Source organism: Phaethon aethereus (genome assembly GCF_964289735.1).
Source record: "Phaethon aethereus genome assembly, chromosome: 8".
NCBI classification, from domain to species: domain Eukaryota; kingdom Metazoa; phylum Chordata; class Aves; order Phaethontiformes; family Phaethontidae; genus Phaethon; species Phaethon aethereus.
In genome coordinates, this window is record NC_138584.1 from 24,671,638 (window position 1) to 24,693,284 (window position 21,647).

Sequence of the window (21,647 nt, forward strand, 5' to 3'; positions counted from 1 at the left end):
TAAACTTCTGAATGTTACGGCTTCAGCTAATTATGTTAATTGCTTGTCACATCATCATAAAAGAGTAACCAAGACTGAAAAGGTTCAAGGAATAACAAGATACACATTGAAACATTTTGGACTTGCCTCCAGTAATCTACTGCAAAACAAGAACTACCTTTTTCCTTTCAAGAGCAGATAAACCAGATTAGCTTAACTCTAGCTTCTTTTCTTCAATCTCTCTTATCTCACGTTGGAATACTACAATAAGAAAATGCTAAGAACTAGAAGACCAATCTAAAACTATGAGGAAGCTATGGCACTTTGCATTGTTAATCTGCAAGATTAGTAACCATAGATTATTTGAATGGTGTTAAATTCACAATAATTTAGGTTCATAAAGAGAAGCCGAATTTCACTCTCCGTATGTTGATTCATCAGAAATTTATAGTGTGAAAACTTATTTTTCTCTGAAATAAGTTACTCATTACTGGTAAACTCCAGATACCAAAATCATGTGGATTTCCAATCTGCTCAGGTCTTTTCTTTCTCTTTTCTTCCTCCTCCCCTTCTTCCATTAAATTAGAATCTGATCCTAATACATTTGCAACAGATACAGCTATAATAAAATAAAAAAAGAACTGGAAATAGGAAAGCTTTACTAAAGACAACCTATCTCTATACAATTCGGAAAAAAGCCAGTATACCTTAAGATGTTTGGATGTGAGAGTCTATTCATAAGTTGAACCTCTTTCAGCATGTTTGCTCTGTTGCTGTTCAGTGTATTCATCTTCAAAGCCATTACCTGGTCTGAAGTTCTGTGCCTTACCTAGAGGGGACAAGCAAAAAATGGTAAGTATATGAAGCACAAGGCTGAAAAAACAGTAAAGTTGTAGTACAACTTAGAGATCCTTCATTACTTGATTTATACTCGGATTTCTGTAGTCTTTATCACACAGATGACTTTCTATAAGCATACTATACAAATTTGAAAAGTTATTTTACTCTTCTGCAACTGGTGATGACAGAAAGCTTGAGAAGTTGGAAAAAAAAAGTTATCACCTTCTTAGTACAACTGAAGGAAGCCACTTACTTGTCAAGGGAGAGAAAGTTTCCTGCTCCAAGACCTATGAAACTCACCTTCATTCCAACCATAATCCCTCTTCTTTTCCCACTGCAGTGGTTGGTATCATTGTTCCGCAGAATGCCTTATGAGAGGACCTGCCAGTTACAGCTACACGGCAGATTTCAGAGGTATTCAGTGTTTACTTCTGAACCAAGACCATGAACCAGATTATACATTCAGTGTATAGAAAGCATTTATACCAACCCCTGCTGCAAAACACCCTGACATGGTGTCACCTTGCCTAGGATGTTCGGTAGTGGTTGCAGAGTGTCAGCATGAAAAAGAGGATTTCTCTAGCAACTGCACAGAGACAGCCCACAATTCAGAGTTACCTTCCCCAGTCAGAAATGCATGATTGTGGCTGTTTCTAACTTGATACTCTCAAACTAGCCTATTTGTCATCAAGAAGCAGATCACTGTTATGCAGATGTGTGCTACCATCAGATAGTGCAAGACTTGTCACGCCTTAGAATTTCGCTGCAGTTGAGCATGCCCACATGCATATCAGTAGTATTCATGGAAACTACGTTCCCATTATTTTCTTCCTACACCAGTACCTGCAGCTCAAAGAGAAAATGTGTACTTCTCAAAGCACTAAACTACCACCATGGCAAATTCATTCATGCTTATGGAGACATCAGCTTTCTGATCGAAAACAGAAGTCTACATTATGATGTAGGTACATACAAAGTACCTGTACTTTAAACAATGGCAGTCTGCCTCCTTTTATTCTGGGAGGCTCTGCTCATCTTTTCCAATAAAAGGCTGCTTTAGCTGTGATAGGTGAGTTATAGAAAGAATAGCTGAACTCATGATAAGCAAGAAGAAAGCTGGGTACGTTTTTTGGTCGTGAGGCTCACTGGTAGGTTTGAGGTAGCAAGTGATACCCATTTTCAAGTTTTATTTGCACACCATGTCTGCAAGAACAAGGGGAGTATTTCAGCTAAACATTCTCATCCAGACACAGAGGACCATGAACTCAGCACAGGGATGTGCTGGGAAGAAAGGATGTCATGTTTCAGATGCGTGCCTGGCTTAAGGCTTCTGAATTGCTTGTTCCCTTCCTAGTTTGAAATACAGGGTAGAAACCGGAAACATCACAGTTAAGTGTGGTAAAAAAACATCACAGGACTGAGTGAGGAGAAAAACAACCCATGTGCTTTTTCTCCTGCTCCCCCCCTGCCCATGACCGTGAGCTCCTCAGCTGCCTCACCCAGTTACCCAGTAATCCCTGTGCAATAAGGATCAGAGAAAGGAGGTGGAGAAGGATGTAGAAACCAGCACTGAAAGCAGAAGCCAACAGCAAGTTCATAAGCATGGGACTCCTCCTTTCAGTGGTAATACTGGTTTTAAAGTAAAACTGGTTGAACTACAGCTTTAGAGCATTATAACGAGATAACCTAGAATCCTTCTGCACATAGCTTGTCTTGCCTGTTTGGCATGCTTACTGGTTTTAAGCAGGATGATTGCATGTGATGAGGTTTATTGTTACTTGTCAGGTTTCTTGTGTCTATTGTGTGCTGTCATTAATTGTTAATGTTACGCAGCTTTTGCACACCCAGCCAATTTGAATGAACAAGCTAAGTTGGACAAGTCAATGTCTACATACAGACTTTTAAAAATCTGTATTTTAAACTGTATTTGCCTTCTCATTAACTCTGCTAGCTACCTCTTAATTTCCTGTCGATTTCTATAATTTGCTCAGTTCTGTACCAAAATTTCAAGTCCTTTCACCTCAATTCTGAGGTAAAAGTAGAACCTCTCGTAGGGCTTTCTTCCGTGTTCTTTGCCTTTTCTTTGTTTTGACCGCTCTTCCTGAGCTAGGGAAACCTCAGAAAAGAGGGGGGTGTAAGCTTTTGGGGCACTGTCCACTGCATGCTTCCTGGATTTTCAGGTCTGATACACAAGAGGAGGTGGTTAAGAACTGCTTCTCAAAGGTCTGACTGTCCACACTACTAACTCCACATCCAGATAAAATTGAGCCACTTTGCAAAGACAAAATTTTTCATCCTCCATTTCAGAAGGATATTCTGGAGTCTTTTCAGTCTTGATAGACTCACCTTAGGTGAGGTCTGGGGGTTTTTCATTCGTTTGTTTTATAAAATCATTTTCCCCATGCTTGGAAATAGCTACGATTTCTAGCATATTCTGTCAATATGCCTGGTCTCTAAACAGCACCCAACACTGCACTATGCTTTGTTTCACTTAAAGGGACACCGTAAGGTAATGCTAAAGATTTTATTTGAACTTCTGTATTTTGTTCTGATGTTGAAGTATGTATTCCTGCCTAATCTGACAGAACAGCAAATTACTTAATTTAACCAAAGGATAGATGGGAAAACAGGGACTCATCCTCCCTTGCTAGCTACCCTTTAAGCAAGGAAGAAGAAGCAGAACTGAAGGTGGGAGGACATCTTCTCAAGAGGACAAGACCCAATATTATGAATAAAATGAAATACCAATTTATATGTTATAGAACACAATGCTAATCACTTGGAATATACATAAGGCTAATTGTGTTCTCTCCTCTGACGCACCGCTGGCAAACAATATTTCTGTGGCAAGAATGGACTGCCAACAGGGAACAGACAAGTCCTATCTTTAAGGTCTCAGCCAAGCTCCAGATCATCTACATAGGAGCTACCAGTTACTGTGCCTACTTACTTCTCAGTCATACCCTAGACAAAATTTGGGTCTATTTTGGCATCCCTTGCCAAAACCCTGCCAAACTGTTTAGTTTCAAACCTTCATCTCCTTTCAGGCCCCCTCTGTGCAATGAAAGCACGGAAGCAATGTTTTCAACCACCTGACCACTCCAGAAGGAAAACTAGTAAGTATTTTGGAAATACTGCCAATACAATTTAACATTTGTTTACAAAGCAGTTTGCCTCAGGCATATGCCTGTATACTCAACATATACAGGGATTTACTCATGAAATTCAAACCTTTCACTGATGCAACTAGCAGATTGCTGTAAAGCTTTTAAAGCTGTTGACATTATTATTAATTAGGGTTCCTTGCATATCAGAGGAAGTAACCTTTCAGTGATGTCTGGATGATCATGTTGCTGCTTAGAAATATTCTGACAATCCTACAGGCTGCTTTCCCCTGCTGCTTTGCACACTCTTCTGACTTCTCAGTCTGCTTACCTATGTGTCTTCATCTCTGAGGTCACAGTAACCAGATATTGCCTCCCTCTTTTATTGCTGGCAGGCAGTTAAACTGTCCCTTTGCACTCCTCTAGGATCAAAGTACTTCTTAAGTACTGTGACCTGACTATGGCTAGCTGAACGGCCTTGCCTGCTCACTGTGTCTCCAAACCATGTTCCAATCCTGGACCTTACCCCTTCCTTTAGAAGGTGGTGAGGAGAGGAGGTTATAGATCCAGGTACAGAAATAGTAATAAATCTGAAGGAAAACTCATAATAATGATTGAACAGGGCTCACATTCAAAAGAACTAGTTGCTATATAAATGCTGTACTGAGTTCACATGAGGAATACCCTGCAAAAATTGGCAGTTTTAATTTTGAGCTTGCTGCTTAGCTACACAATTCTTTATTATTAAAAAACCTAAATATCATTTAAATAATTAAGTCATATGGATATGTCAGGGCTTTCTGAAAATCCAAACCTTTATATTACTTCCACTTTTTGCCTGGACTGAATGGGGAGGAGCATTTAAGCAATAGCTGAAATCTAGCCTGATTTCATCTTTCACAAGGCTTTTTTGACCTTTATTATTATAATAAACTGTACCTTTCCAGATGTCCTTGGAATAAGCATCTAAAGAACACTTCCTAATATTGATGTTATAAATCTGCCAATATAACTTTCAGTTTTGCCCCTCATTTTTCACTGCATTTTCATTATTTTCCAACTATCTAATGATGATTTGGAAGTATTTTGTCATTGCTGTCTTCCAAAATTGCATTTAATTGCTTTCCATTTTTTCTTTACCCTTCTCTCTTCTGGTATGCAGCCTCAATCCTTAATTACATTTACAGCCTACTACATAAAATCATGTTGCCTATCTATCTCTAGCACCCACACCAATTCCTTCTTCATTCTTTCACACTTCTCAGTCTTCATCTGGCCATTTCACCTTCATCTTTCCTTCCATGTATCCAAAGTACCATTTTAAAAGCAGCCCTCTCTAGTCCAAATGTATGACCTTCCCCGAGTTTACTTCCTGTTTCCGAGCTCACTGTATTATCCACAAAAATGCTGCACCTATTATTTTTACTTAAAACTGGCTCACCAACCTTACACTCACCAATCCAAATGTTTCCTCCGCACTCAGCCTGCAACCTTCATGTTAGTGACATATACAGCAAAGGTCAAATTGCTTTTTATTTATCTATGCCATCTTCTATCAATCTCTTTTCTGTAACAGTCTAAGTGTCTTCATCTGATTTGTGAGTATTTTCTCTTGTGATGACAAAAGATGAAGACATTACCTTAGTTACCTTTCTAGGCTGTTTGGACTAACTGTGCTATATAGTGTAACTCTATGATTGAAGAAAGTTTTTCTTGAGAAGACAAACCTATTCTTCAGCTCAGATCACACTGTTTGTAACTGGAATCTTGAATGTTTTTCTAAACATTGAAATGTACCCACAGTCAGATACACATATTCACAATCGTGATGCCTATATCAAGTCAAAAATTGCATGTCACTAGGCAAATTTGCAGTGACAAATAGAAGCTTAAAGCAACACATCAGTCCAGATAATATTAAGCTGCTATGTTGATGCTTGGGAGTCAGATAAGGTTGTGGTTGTTTTCAGAGTAGTAGTATATAATGTCACTACACTCTAACTTCTTGTAGCAAGAGAGAAGCCTGCCAAGTGTCACAAAACTTTGCCAAACAAAACTAGTCAGCATGTGTTACAAGAACTTTAGCACAGGTTCTGATATGTACAGAAACTAGGCACAAAACAAAACCCAAAATCTTTCAAAAGCCTGACAAGTAATTGTGACTCCACCAATTTCTATCACTAAAAACAGTTGTGAGAAATACACACAAAAAGTTGGAGCCTTTACCATTTTCCCATTAGTACAAAGGCTGGTCAAAGATCCTACTTCAATAACTTCAGTAACTTATAGCATCAACAATTCAGCAAAGTAACAATTTTGATTACTACAGCATATTCCACACCTACAGTCGAACAAGTTCTCCAATTTTTTGCCTAACTAAACTGAATTTATAACTAGTGAGACAGCAGTAGCATTTGATACTTTGTAAATCCATTTGTATGTGCCAAAAACCCCTCAATTTTTCTTTTGTATTTTTTTTTCTTCATTGCCCACTGTAACATAGGGGGCCAAAAGAGAGCATTCATTTATTTTAAACAAACCATTTATTAAATAGGAATCTGTGCATATCTCTTGGTCGTTAACTTGATCTCAGTCAAATCATAAAGGCAAAAAGAGACTACAGTCTTATTTTGCGAGAAAGCAGAAATAAATCAGAGGACTATTGTTCCACAGTTTGAGATGAGAAATGAACAGGCACAGCCCGGGTGGGGAAGTTAACTGATTTTGTAGCCAGTTCAGCAGAATGTAACCATATAGAATTCCCTTTGCAATCCCGGAGAAGGAACATGGACCCACCTCTTAAGTACTAGGCAAGAAAATGCAGAAGAGCATTGTTATACTACAACCTCAGTACATAGCTCAAGTATGTACTGTATACCCAAGTCTAACGTTGTAGTCTGGAAAGGAAAAGAAATACTGAGTCTGAAGTACAGAACTGGGAGCTTATTCTTCATTTTTAATGTTAGCTATCATCAGCTCATTGAACAGCCCCAGGCATGCTACTTCACTTACTTTCATCCCCTCTTTAACTGCATCTATAAAATGCAGGTGATCTTACTACCTAACCTGCCAGGGAAACTGGAAGTTTGACATCTGCAAATGACTACTGTAAGATCCAAAGATCATGCATAATTAGATACTGTATCTGTGTCCTTATTTTCCTATTTAATTTGTAATACTTATGGTTAAATATTTCCTACATTACTATGGGTTTATCCTGTATGAGAGATGAATGTATTTATATAATCTGCAGATGCTTTTGAAGAAAAAACACTTCAGGCTGGGTTCTTCTGACATATAATTGCACCTTCAGTCTTTTGCACCTTCAGTCTTTTACAGTATATGAACAGTACAGTACTGAGCACACAGTCCCCCCCCACTGTACCAGTGATGTCATCATCACTGTTCATCACACACATTTGTTGGATTCATTTTCAAAATCTGTATGGGAACCTTGAAAGAAAGTTTAATTTTAGGCAGAAATAGTTTCCTTACCTTTCCTTTAAAAATCTTTTCAATAAATGTTACCATGCATGAGTAAGGATGTCAGTCTCACATTTCAGAACAGAGCCCACCGGCATACAACTATTGCTACTAGCAACACTAGGACTTGACCACAACCACAAATAAGAAGAGAGCAGCGAGTATAAAGGACCTACATTTTCCTTACTTGAGAATAACGTAAATTTTTATAAATTGCTACTTTAAAAACTTTCAGGCTATAGTCAAAAACAAAAGTTCTAAATAGTCTCTTGTTATTTAAGCCTTCATGGAACTGTTCTTCTTAATTTCTCCTAGCAAAGAAGTAGATAATTAAATATACCATGCAATTTCTTATGTCTCTCCTCATTGTCAGTAAAGGCTAGCAAGCACAAGGATTGGATTTGCAGGACTTAATCGCAGGCAACTGATGAGAAAGTTACAAACTGTCATTACTCGGTCCATGTTAGACACACTGTCAGCTAAGGATTAGCTAACAAAGCAATGCTGTCTCAGTATCGATTACTCCAGCGGATGTTTCATAGCTCTATCATCTCCTCAACCCCTAATCCAACAAGACCATCAAACAGAAGGCTCCATCCATGCAGAGCAGCGCCTGCTGCTGCTGCCCAGCACAAAGGGCCATGCAGCCAGCCCAAAGTGCTCTCGGGCTGTGACAAGCACAGCGAGGTTGGGTCAGCTGCCATGGAGAGTCCCAGACAGAGAAAACTCACATGGACAGGGACTCCCTTCTGTAATTTGGATATAGCCTCCGCAGCTACTGGGAACAGGACATCTTGGATGGCTTGCATACACCATTCCCAACAGCTGGAGTAGTAAAAACTAACAGAAGCCCTACCGTGCAGGTTTTGGAGTTCCTCTCTAATCATTACCAATGGCCATTAAGGGGCTACGAGGAAGCATTCCCTATGGATCTGAGATTGTAAACAATCTCTTTTCTGTTACTGCCATCAATAATAATTTGTACTTTTCATTTCTAGGTTTCACATTAGTCAGTAACACATACACATATATTACCGTCATACACACTCTCCAGACAAAGGCAGTGAAATCCATCACAGAAATATATTTAACTTCCCCCCGCCTCCCCATACTAGTAAATGAATGTTCAGAGAGGTGTATCACAATGATCTTCGGTGATGCACTCTTCTTCTCTAGAAGCAGTCATGTTAATACTGGACATATGCCAGCACAGTTATTTGAAGAACAGTAAATCAGCACCTGTCTCAGTATCAGCTATGAATGAGCTTACACAAATGTGCATGTTTGCCAGCTGGCAAAACGCAGAATATCCCAGAGCTGCCAATGCAGCACCTCTCCACCCAGAACAGAAAACTAAACAGATCATTTATCTGTGCTTGAGAAATTATTAGGGAAAACAAGACAAAAAGCCCACAAATATTTCTGTGCCAAGGGAATCTTTCCACCTGCTTTGCCCCTGGGAAACTGCACAATGATACTCAGATTGGCACAACTTTTCTTCCTGAAGACAATCAAAGGCCCAAAGGACTCTGAACTACAGAAGTCACTGTACTAAACACAAAAGCCAACCAGGGGGTTATCTCTTATTGCAAGGTCCCACTTGTTACAGTATCAGCGTGCCTTTCTTATTGTTTTCAGAATTTGTGAGCATTCTCTCTAGTTGCAAGAACAACAAAAACTTACCTCAGACATTCAACATATCAGCTGCTCAACAAGTTAGAAGAGGTCAAGTTTCCAAAGATGAGATAGGTACATTTCAAAATGGAGAACTTTACATTGATTTACACTCTTTTTTTTGACTGAGTATTCTTCTAGCATCAAGTTTGTTTCAGTGGTTTTTGTTCTGGCTTTTTACTAAAGAAAAAAGAATCCTTCAATTTCAGGGCATAATGATAGTTCCTGCCATATTTTCCAAACATTTCTTTCTTCAGCAGGGAAGCTGGTTGACCAAACCAGAGAAAGTGAAACATACTGTAAGCGAAACTCTTTCCCCTGTTTTTTCATTTGCTTCACTCAGTATAGTTTTATACTTCACTTGTAGTGATGCCAAGTAGGACTGTAGGAAAAAATATAACAGAAATATGATTTTGAAGATTTTCTTAACATTTTTCAACACCACTACAAAAGGCAAGGCTTTCATTAGATCCGCTACCTGGTGACAGCTTTTGAGTCACTCCCAGTGTTTCCTCAGCTAATGCTGTAAGGTGCATATGCTTAAGACTTCTAGCCAGAAAATAAATAAATAAAAATCAGGACTTATTTCAGATAACAAATGTGAACTAGCCCTCCATTCTACTTTGTATTTCAAAGCATCCTCTTGCATTTAGTGGAATCGAGAGAGTGCCCTCCAAGTCAGACAGGTAATTCTAAATTTTAACGATACTCGCACATGAGCGGGGATGAAGTGAGTATTTTGCCCCCATTGTGCAATCCATAAAAAATAACACAGATAAGGTTCTTAATTCCTATATTAATGATCCATTGGAGTAAGGCCTATTTATTACTACTTCTGCCCACAGCCTATGCCCTATAAAAAGCACTGGCTAATTAAGTGGCAATGACTAGGATGACAGCAACTTGGCACTTCAATAACCAAAAAATCATTAGCAAGAGGAAGATGACTGTCTGGTTTGGTGGTTTCAATACAAATCATCTTAGAAGTTGGTAGAAGGGTTCCAAAAGGCTGATACTTCACACATCAGTGTCAGACACATCAAACTTACAAGACTTCTACTTTCACTAAGAAAGCACCAGCATCCTCAGGATTTAGGACTCATCTCAATTCCAGAACGGTGCTTCTTCCTACTCCTGACAAGTATCAATGTAGAAAGAGACTGATTAGAATCACCTAGCTGATATAACTCAACAGCTTGAAATGAAGTTTCAAGGTTATTCTAGCCTTCTTGGGCAGTTTATACAGTACACAGAGTGACTGTATTCCCAAGAAAACAATTAGCAGTGTGTTTTAACATTGTAACTTCATGTAAAAGACCTTAAGCCTCAAATACCTTGCTTCTGTCAACTTCAGCAAGGTGAAAGAGTTTCCTCCACTACTCAGAAGGGGAAGATTTTCAGCTTAAAATTGAATCCCACTGAAATAAGAAATGAGACCAAAAGGTATGTGTGAACAAGAAGATTTGCTGTCTGTCTTTCTAACAGGTATCCCATCACACAGGGAGGGCAGCGACAACTGTGATGGCTCTATCCCACTGTGACAGAATGAAAGAAGAAATTTAGAAGAGGAACAGTGTACCACACCTGGGTGAGGGGAGATGACAGCTGTCACTTCTTAGTCACAAGGTATATTCCCCATGCCTACAAGGCCAAATTATTAGATCTGTACAACCACTACATAGAATAATGCACTTACTTATTCTTTGCTCATTTTCCAACCTACGATGACTTCTGCCACTGTATGTCAAACAGAGCTTGAAATATCTCATTTTACTTGATGAAGCAACACCAAGCTCAAGGAGAAAAAACCCAAACACTTCAGTGTTTAAAAAAAAAAAATTCAATCATCTAAGATGATTAGTTTCCAAAATTGGTGGCTTTAAACTGTTGGTAGCTATATGTTTCTCAACACCTTACCAAGCTTAATCAAGAACATTCTGCAAAACCAAGATGGCTACAATTATCACCAATGAACCAACAGGAGAGAGAAGACAATTTCTGACTGGTGAGGCTGTTCCCACAGCCATTTAATTCCTCAAAATAAGCACAATTCTTATTACAGCTTCCAGCCATCAGGCCTTATTGTGCCTTTTTTTCACTACACTAAAGAGTACCTTCAAACAATTGTTTTCTCATTAAAAGACCACTTATGCACTTGTAATGACATCAATTTTTATAAACCAAATACGTTAAGACTGAAGTCATTCACTGAATGTCTTTTCTAATTCTTCAACTGATTTTTATAGTTTATTTTCCCCATGTGTTGACACCACGTGTTACAGTTCTCCAGCTTTAGAAAAGGCAAATACCCAATGTTGAAAAAGTATTTAATACATACAGCTAGACAGTTTCCTACAGATACTTCACAGGGTAACTAAAATAAAATACCTTTTAAGCCTATCAAATACTCAAAAAAAAAAAAAAAATCAAGGCTCCAGTGGGATCTCACCTCTAATGTTTTACACAGTTTTTGAAGAACACCTACATTGGTTCAGGCCCCTGATCAGGCTGCTAATTCCAGAGCCAATCAAAGAGGATACTTTCCTAGTGCAAGTCTTACACTAAGTGTTCAAAACAACACATTAGAAAATGAGAGGACTTTGAAACTGAAGCAGTAATGACAAAGAAAAAGCATGAGATAGATTTGAGGTTTCCTGTGAAATTTCACGTTATCAGCTGACTTCTACTTCAGTGCTGCCTTCACAATATTTTAACCCAAATACCAGAAATACTTCCTTATGAGTTTTGCAGAAAGATATTTTTATCGCACTTTAAATTTCTAAATCAACACTGTTACTATTTTGTTCCTTAAGACAAAATGACAATAATTCTAAACAGAGAAGGAAAGCATATATAGATGATGGAAAGCACATGTTCCACATGCTTTCTCACTTCCTCCGTAGATTTTTACCATCCCTCTGCCAAGGGCTTCTGCCCTCCCAGCTCAACCAGATGAAGGAGCTGTTCATGCACATCATCTTCACAGGAAGTCAAGAGTAGCCTAATCTACTGCTGGAGGTTTTTCAGTCCAGCATGGCTTATGATGCAACCACTCCTCTCTTGCTCAATAAAATTGATTCTTCAGAGATATCTGGGAGTTAGTATCTCCCATGGCAGTACTCTCTACTATCAGATTTAAAGAATAGGTTAAAGAGATGTCCATGAATAATGACAGATAAAGTTGCTTTTTCCCTGGGACAAAAGGATGAAGAGCAGGACGAAATTAAGTCTTTTCAACCCTATGCTTTTGACTCCACAAATCTATAAAGCAAAGAAAAACACATAAAGTGTCATAGGAAGGCCTAAACGCTAACAAAAATGCCAAATCTTGACATAAGCAAAACTTGCAGAAAGGAATTATGCCTACTGGGCAAGAATTAGTTTCCAAGGAAAAAATAAGTGCAGTTATCTCCAGTATGCTACTGATGACAAGAGGAAAACTCTTGTCACTGCATGAGTCTGGGAACATGATACAAGTTCACACATGCACCGTGTTAACCAAGCTATGGTTCCAGCAACACTAAACCTCATATACAACAGCCACCATAAAAGAAAAACATCTATACACAGTTAGTCTTCCTATCTTCCTCTACATAAAAAACACACAAGTATTCTGCCCAATTAAGTGATTTTATGGACATATTAATGCCACCTTGAAGAATGCAATGTTGGCCTGAAGTTTGGTGACAAAGCAATGAAGTTACTAAAACTTCAAAAGCAAAAGCCAGAATTGTACTAAGAGCCCAAATCCATCGTTTAGTTTGGTATTAACAAACTTTTCCCTGTTGTCAGTTTTTATGTTGGGAGTTCTGAAATAATAATGAAAAGGGTATGTTAGGATTAAGAAAAGTTTTCTCCAGTCAGAATGGCCAGAACTTCCTTGATATATGCTGACATTTAGCCCCTTCCCCCTTAAAAGAGTTCAGGAGGAAAGGTATTGGTTTGACAGCCCTGAAGACTGACATTCCATTTATGCAGCAAACCGGTACACACAGAGGAGACAGTGAGAACTTACTTGTAGAGTCCTGGGAGTGTACAGGGCCCTTGTCCTGCAGGAGGGAGCTCCATACCAGTTCTATTCTTGGTCATCCTGCAAAGACTGGCAATAATGCACAGACTCGCATTTAGATTTAAAACACACAGACAGTTCAAATATTGCAGTGCCTGCTTATCTGTCAAAACCCAAATCTGTTAATAAAGATTCCAGTTCTGCAAAGTGCTGTCCGCAAGCTGCTCCAAGCCACTGGTTTCCAACACCTTCTCCAGTGGCATTTTGCCAGGCATGGACTGAAAAGCAAGCAGCAGCTCCCTTGCCTCAAATTCATATTCTCTTGCCCTTTTTTCCCCACACCTTTTCTACGTCCATTTTGCAGTCATCCTCTCCTTTTAATTTGAATTGGCATTCCCTTCTCTGCATGCTCATTTCTAAAACTACTAAAATATCTCCCTCCCTCCTTCCACACATTCAGAGACATTTTCCTCTTGGAAGAAGGCCTCTGTTGACATGATATATCACTAAATGCCATAGGAAAACTGAACCCTCTGTCAGTAATGAGTTGCTAGTAGAGTCAATAAGCAAATAGACAGGACCAGCTGTAGAAACAGCTCAAACTGGGAAGTTCTAGCTACAAAAGGATAGTTAAAAAAAAAAAAAGTGGCCTGGATACACCAAAGGAGGTTCTAGAATCTTCTATAATGGAAGTTTAAAGGACAGGCTGAAAATAGCTGCCAAGAACAGATCACATATACTTGAGCCTGGCTCAGGTAAGGATACTGCAGTAGTTCTTGTAACATCCCTTCCCAGCTTTACATTAATTTTAAAATTAGGTGATAAGATTTATTAAGCTAATTGTATAGATGTTTTACAACAGCAATACACATACATGAGCACATAGACTTCTGCAAGACATCTGACTTCATGCTACAACCCACTACAACTAGATTAAACACTGGCTAGTGATAGCTCCAGATACAGTTGTATGTGACAAAGCAGCGTAAGATAGGGAACTCTCTTACTGAGCTTCCAGAGGAACCAAACTAGGCCTCCTGTTACGCAATATTCTGCATTTACTTCCAGTTCACTGATGGAAGTTGCCCCTCAGAAAAATTTGAAACTTCTAAGTTTGTAGCATTACCCTGTTTGCATTACTTCACTCAGTAGTGAAGGCCACTTTGTATCTTAGGTCCATCTGAGAAAAAATTAACACAATCAAATGAAAAATTTTACTACAAACAACGATTGAAGGCTACAGAACAGGAGACCCACAGCCATTACACATAAGGTACTAATGTGCTATGATAACAACAAGTGGTATGTGGTATAAAAGAGTGTGACACACAGCAAAAGGACAGTTTTTACATGTCATTGTTAAAAACAAAACTAGGGCATTCTGAGTTAGGATGTCCACTTTAAAAAGAGGAAGATGTTGCAGAGGATGTTGGAAAGACTTAAACCTATATTGCAAGAGCTGGGTCATTCCCAGAATGAGGGTGGGACAGGGAGGAGACAGAAACTGAGACTACTTAACACACCAAAAGGGTCAAAACCTAACTTGATAATGTATATCAAGTTTTATAGGGAGGAAAGAAGAGGTGCTAAAAAGATGCTGGCCCAGCCAAAACAATACAAAGAACAACTGGGTGGACTAGCAGGTCCAGAAAGTTCAAGTTAGGTACAAATTTACAACAGTGAGATAAAACAATGAGCACTGGAATCCATGATACTGTCTTTGAGGTTTTCAGTTCAGAACCAAATTAAAAAACCAACAACAAGGGGGGAGAGTGGGTGCAAAAAATAGTGCCAATATATGCTATAGACAAAATACCAGTTACTGGTAAAATATAATGACCTTTGATTATGTGGCAGCGTTTGTACAGATTATCTACATTAATTGCTTGAGAAGTCCACAATGCCTTTGTTTTTAAATGTATAGTTTAACCATGAGACATAATGGGCAAAGTATATGAAAATAGATATTCATGCCAACCAATACAGATACTTTTTTTTTTTTTTGAGGTGTCTGAAGTCCTATGAATTAGTCCCTCACTTACTCTATTGTACAGTTCTTACCCTGCGCTGTTTAGTTAGCAAGTTCTGTGAAACCTAGGTCAGCGACCAAAGGAAGAAAGTGACTACTGTTTAACATAAAACATTTCTGCACTGGACTCCTCATGGCCTGCAAAATTATACACAAACACAGAGAGAGATGTTAATCAAGCAGAATGGTAATACCAAAAGACCAACACCCACCAAGACCCACCTTGCTACAATCTCCTTTCAGGTAGCTGTAGAGAGCGATAAGGTCTCCATTGAGAGAATGAGAATTCAAAGTAATCTTGAAAAATTAAGAAATGCTTGAGGGGGGGGCAACACACACACACACACAAAAGAAAAAAAAAAAGAAAAAAAAAAGGAGCATATAACCCAGTAGGGATTAGTCGGTAAAATCTGCCGCACAAGTTAAAAAATGGGAAAACTGCTGTCCTGGTTTCAGCCAGGATAGAGTTGGTTTTCTTCACAGAAGCTAGTGTGAGGCTATGTTTTGGATTTGGGATGAGAAAATGTTGAAATGTCGATAACATGCTGATACTTTTTTCCCCAATTCTCTCCCCCATCCCACTGGGGGAGGGGGGAGTGAGCGAGCGGCTGCGTGATGCCTAGTTGCCAGCTGGGGCTAAACCACGACAACTGCATAGCCAGAAGTTCTGCAGAAAGGATCTCAAGTTATAGGGGATCATAAACCGAGTGCTTAGTGCTTGGTACTGTCAGTAAGTATACTGAAATGGGACGGCTGATTTCCATCTCAACATTGTTCTTTAGAGGCAGTCATGCTCAGCTGCTTAGTATTTTGGCTCTAAAAGGTCATTTATTTTGCATTATGTCGTATACATCTTATATTCATAGGCTTGTCTTTGTCCACTCACCATTAAATAAGTATTTCATTAACTGTTTTTTTTTAAGGTATTGTGCACCATTTTGCCTGCTCACATGAATAACCTTCCCAGGTGTAGTCTTAAGATACAAACTATACTGACATATTGCTTAGAGTATTTCATAAGACGGAATTTTCTTCTGTGATGACTAAGTTCAAATAGTAAGTCTCTTGACTCCTATAAGGTTAAAAGCACAGTTCAAGGTGGTCAAGACTGTGGCCTTGTTGACTTGAATTCTGTCTTCGAATTTGATCTCTGCCTGTCCCAAAGATAATCTTTGGAAGGCTGCACTAGCTTTAGCAGTTTTGTCAGAGCATGTTCCCTGGCAAACAGAAATTATTTTTCTCCCTGGTATACATATGTCAACCCTCTAGCTCTTGGGGCAGGGGGAGCTTTCAACAGTTAAGCCCATCATTACAGTAGCAGTGAGGTGTCCCTGCACTGCAGAACTAAAGAGTGACTCAAACATAAATGGTTTTCCTCCTCCTGAATTACCTTCTGATAGCACTGTTAATTAGATGGCTAGGAATATTTAAAATAGCAGAAGAACTGTCTGCAGTGAAACAACTATTTTGGCATCCAGAACTGCCCAAGACAAAGCCATAATCTCTTCTATGGATGTCAAAAGGATCCACCATTCCTCAACAGTCAAAACCCTCAAATTCCTCAGTGACCACACCTGTACAGCAACATGACCTTCCCAACACACAAACACAGAGGACACTGAATTTGCACAATTCTATATTGGATCAATGATCCCTGTTTTCACATGTATACTTGAATAATAAACTGCAAAAAGTCCATTTTTAACACACAAAAGTTCAGCTACAACATGCAGAGCCAACAAGAACACCTGAAGGAATTTTCTAGCAACTTACATAGTTAGTACTGTCTTTGAACCTGAAGGTATATTTGAAGAGGAAAAGATCCTGGATTTTAGTCTGACTGCTGTTCCAACACGCATATTTTATAATTAATAGTATCAATTTCCTAATATGGTATTTAGTTTCAGTATGATGCTTATCTCGCCCCCAGTTACTTATAGATCTATCAGCCCTTACTGGTCTTCCCAGCTAGGAATTTAAAAGGTTTGGGATCATGGCTGGGCATTGTTCATTTACATACACAGTCTTTGCCTAGCTCAACCTTAAAAACAAACCTCAGTGTTCTGCACTTGCCGCTGAAAATTAGAACAGGCAGTAGTCAGTCAGCTGCTTAAAACTAGATTGCTAATAGTTGGACAAAGTTCAGTTTTTCTAAACTAGTTTCTATAACACTACTCAGGTGAACATGAATTTGAATTGTTACAGCAATGGCTAACAAAATCAAAATGCTAGTTTAATACTTTATCCTGAATAAACCATGAAGTTCAATTTGCATAAGAATAAAGGTGCACTAGAAATGCTAAAAGTTCATTCATAGCATATATGACCATTAATATATACATCTAAACTGTAATGTACTCCTATTCCCAAGTTAAGAGAAGGCAACTTCTATCCACTGTGATAAACTATATTTAAAAAAGGAGTTTCCACACAAAAGGATGGAGGGGAAGAAATCACTGGAAACAACTGTCAGTTACATAGCAAAACAAAAATCCCAAACCCTCAAAACAGTCCAAGCATTCTTTGCTAAATCACTTGAGTGAACCCAATGTATGACATTCACAAAACAATAGACAAATACGTAACTGAAAAAGCTCTGGTGACATGGAGTTTTTTTGAGATACCATTGCTAATTTAAAGGGAAGTCTTCATTACTCTTGTAAAGTTACTTGCACAGTAAGTCTAGAACTATCCCAGATTTTTTGAGTTCAATCACTTAGCTAGGAGCTTGCAGAGATCAGACCGAACTTTAACTGTGTCAAACCATGAGGCTCTCCTTCCTGGAAGCACATCAAGGTTCTTGCATGAAATCTGATCATCAGCACAGTAGGATTAATGACAGAGGTGGTCAGGCTGATAAACTAGCAGAACAGAAACCTGCTTAAATGAGTATGGAACTGGAACTAAGATAAGGTCGTAATGCATTCTCACCCCTTTGTGCCAAAACTGAAGCAAGACCTTGTTTGAATCTGATGTGAAAGAAAAGGCTTTATCACTCATTGTCTCCCTGCAGGAGGTCTGTCCTTGTTTCTGGGAAAACAGACACTAGATACTCAGACTACTGCCATCGCTCTCTTAGAGTAATGCCAGATTGCAGACTGACACCATGTGATGTCTAGTTTAGCTTACTGAAAGGGGGGAAGTTTTTTTAAGAGTTAGTAGGCTCATTTATGTACAGGAAGGTAATTTGGCTATCAGGGATTTCTCTCAATCAACATGAGTTCTCAAAGAGATGTTTACCTCTGTATGCCAATACCTGGCTAAACCAAGTGGTCTCTTAAAATAAGATATTCTTAATAAATCAGTACGAATGCTGGAAATTTACCTTTATTTTTAGCCATTTTCCCTCCACACACCTACTTTTGTTTCCTAACGATCAATAATACCATACCTTCCTGCTGGATATGCAAGCACCTTGCCTCAGGGTGCTTCTCCACAATGTTCCTCACCAGTGCACGGTAGAATATTACAGCTATTTCACCTCGTAAGTCTGTTCACAAAGTATGTAGCTATTCAACTGCAAGACTTTTTGAAGTCCCAACAAAAATATGATTGGCAATACCACTACAGGATAAATTCATAACCTAAGCACTGGAAAATCCAAGTAAAGAGGGCTAAATCCTGGATTTACAGAATAGGAAAAGACACAATGTCTTATCAGCAACACTGAGATAAACCTAAGACAAAACTACTCCAAAACATGAATTCTGAAATTCACACAAACCAAGGTCTGTTATTTCCCAGTTACTCAGAGATGACACAATTCTGTTGGTATCCTTATACACTTCACAGCAACTTCACCATAAAAACTGTAAAGATGAGTTCCAGTGGCACACAGAACTTTAAAAATCAGTTCATTTCATGTTAAGAAATATCTGCATGCAAAGACAGCTGCTACAAAATGCATTACAGAATGTTTTCCAAACAGGAAAATAAGAAGAATAAATAAACAAAAAAACCAAAACCTTGTTTTCAATTGGTATACAAGGCTTTATAAAGAGCTGACGTGTACCAAGTCTCCTATACACCCGAAGTAAAATTCTTCATGTCTGCCCCTTTGAAAGAATTAAAAACTTGTGTTAGTGGAAATTAAACTTCATATATCTAGCTAAACAGAAAAACTGCTGTGGAGTGACTTGCCTTTATATAAGAGGAGAGGTATATATGGAGATCTGAATGACTCTGGGTATTAAAGCAACATAGAAATAATTTTCATGTTCTAATTCACATATCTATTGCCAGGAATAAAGCTGGGTAAGAGCTTTTTAGGTTTAACTTCTTAAAGAAAAGCACACATGAAGTATCATGGAATGAACATAATATATTGACAGATAAAGCTTTCTGGCATTTCACTGAAACAGAAATGATTTGGAGAATGACTTTGTTTAAAGTTAGGAACTAGGACAAGGAAACATTTTTGCAATGCCTGAAAGCCTGGAAGTCAACCCATGTCCTATTCCTCTACCAATAAACCTTACCAGAACAGCAGAAATATCACCAGCACTATAAAACTGGAGTTGCCTGTATGGTTTCACAAATTACCTTAGTAAAGATCTTACCACTTCCCAGGTTCATAGGAGCAAGTCACTGACAACATCAGATTTTCTCATTCATACTATTTACTTCAAACCAATCTCTGATTATTTGAGTTAGAGGCATAGCATAACAAGTAAAAGGAAACAGCGAAGAGCAGCTAATTGTACTGTAACTTAAGTGCAATAAATTCTGTGGTTTCAAATTCAGTAATCATGTGGAGATCTCCTAACACGTGTGCATCTAGTGTTGGGAGGCAAAGACCACCAAAGGAATAAGTACAATCCCACAAAACTAATAATCTAGCTAAATTAAAGACATTCACACTTACATAAGAGAGAACCAATAGCCATTGGTGTTTAATACACTACATGAATGCAAAAATATATGGCAGAGACCAAAATGTAAACCAATTTTTTTTTTTTCGCTTTTACAGTTTCTCCCAAATAGCCTCTGCAACTCCCAAAATAAATTACAAGTGAAAAAACCAGCTGGAAGAATGACAGAGGAAATATTTGAGACCTGCAAGTTCTTCATCACTTATCCTGAGTAAAGCAAATAAAAGATCAAACAGCTGACAGTGAAAAGTACTGTTGCTGATACTCTCGTGCATTCTCAGCACCAAACATGAAACAAGCAACATGAAGAGAGGAAAGAACTAAACACACACCTTGAACACCTCAGAGAAGAAACCAGAGCCAATTTTCTCACATGTGAAGTCATCAAGACGAGTAAGCCTGGAAAAGGCACTTATCAGGGCTCTGTATGAAGAGCTACAAACTCTTCCTATCTGGGATACAGTCCCTTCTCCTCCAGCGCCGCCATCAAAGTCTTCAGCACGCTCCAAGCGTGGTGGAAATCCTGCTATTGAATTCCGCTTACTTCGGTCCATTTTGAAAACAAAGTTTTATTTCGCTAAGAGAGGACTTCTCACATCTTAGGTAATCTGCAGTCTTCTCTACTCTTGTTGGATCCTAAAATACAAGAAATTGAGATTACCGTTATTGTAAACTTAGTAGATAAGTTTGACAGGACTTCAACACAGCTTACACCAGTTTCAGGGAATAAGAAAAAAAAAAAGCAGAAAATACCCAAGCAAGGGCACAAAAACAACACAGGGAAAAAAAAAAAACATACCACAACCAACATCATCAGCATCAACAGTAAAGACAGACAATCTAATGAACTTTTCCTTTAGATTCATGGAAATACTCCATGCTCTGGCTATCATGAGATTAATAGTTTTGGAACTCAAAATTTAACCGGTAACAACTTTCATTCTCTCCCCACTCCCTTTCTTTTTTACTTAAGTTCTGGTTGCTAAAGCAATCAACTAAGCAGAAGAAAACCCACAAAATGTAACGTTCTATTTTACCTCAGTAGCAGTTGGTGACCAATCTACTGCTATTGCAAGAAACCATTTCACATGAGGGACTGAAGAAAGGATCCCTGAACTATAAAAAACAGATCAATTTTCAGCTAACATAAGGAAAATTATTAGCTGTCAATAACAGTAGCTGGAGCACCAAAAAGTTTCGTTTTAAATCTTCCACCTACAACTGTTCCAAGACCAATTCCTTAACAGGTAGGAACACAAGTTTGTATCTACTAAAGATTTATCCCCCAAATATATAAAAACATCAACAATCCTGCTACAAAAAAAAAGTATTCTTATACGAAACCACCAGAACGATTCTCCCCACAAACACACTTTCTAAAGCTATATTAATTTCAGTTCAACTGAAAACACAGGAAATAAGCCACATTTGCCAAGTAGGAAAAAAGAGGGGGGCAGAGGAACCCAACAGTAAGGGAATTACTTTTTAAGACTATGACAAAGTAATTGGGATGACACTGGAGCTCATCAAATTCAGCTTGGAGTGGCAAACCCAACAGGTGGCCTACCACTTTTTTTTCCACTCTTTAAACCTTGGATTTAGGAGATTATTAATCTTTCCCATACTTGACTCTTCATTTACAGCAATTTGGTGAGCCC

The 21,647-nt window shown here is 38.5% G+C and overlaps 1 protein-coding gene across 1 annotated transcript in view; it reads right to left on the reverse strand.

Annotated features, from left to right (window-relative positions):
• TESK2 (testis associated actin remodelling kinase 2) overlaps positions 1-21,412 on the reverse strand; it is a gene marked incomplete at its 3' end in the record, with an annotated part of 72,399 nt that extends 50,987 nt beyond the window's left edge. Inside the window, exons 1-2 of the mRNA XM_082002664.1 lie at positions 20,322-21,412; positions 687-808 (exon numbers count right to left, since the gene is read on the reverse strand). Coding sequence (XP_081858790.1) covers positions 687-808; positions 20,322-20,543 — 344 coding nt within the window. The 5' untranslated portion in view covers positions 20,544-21,412. The remainder of the gene's footprint in view (positions 1-686; positions 809-20,321) is intronic.
• Between the last annotated feature and the right edge of the window lie 235 nt (positions 21,413-21,647).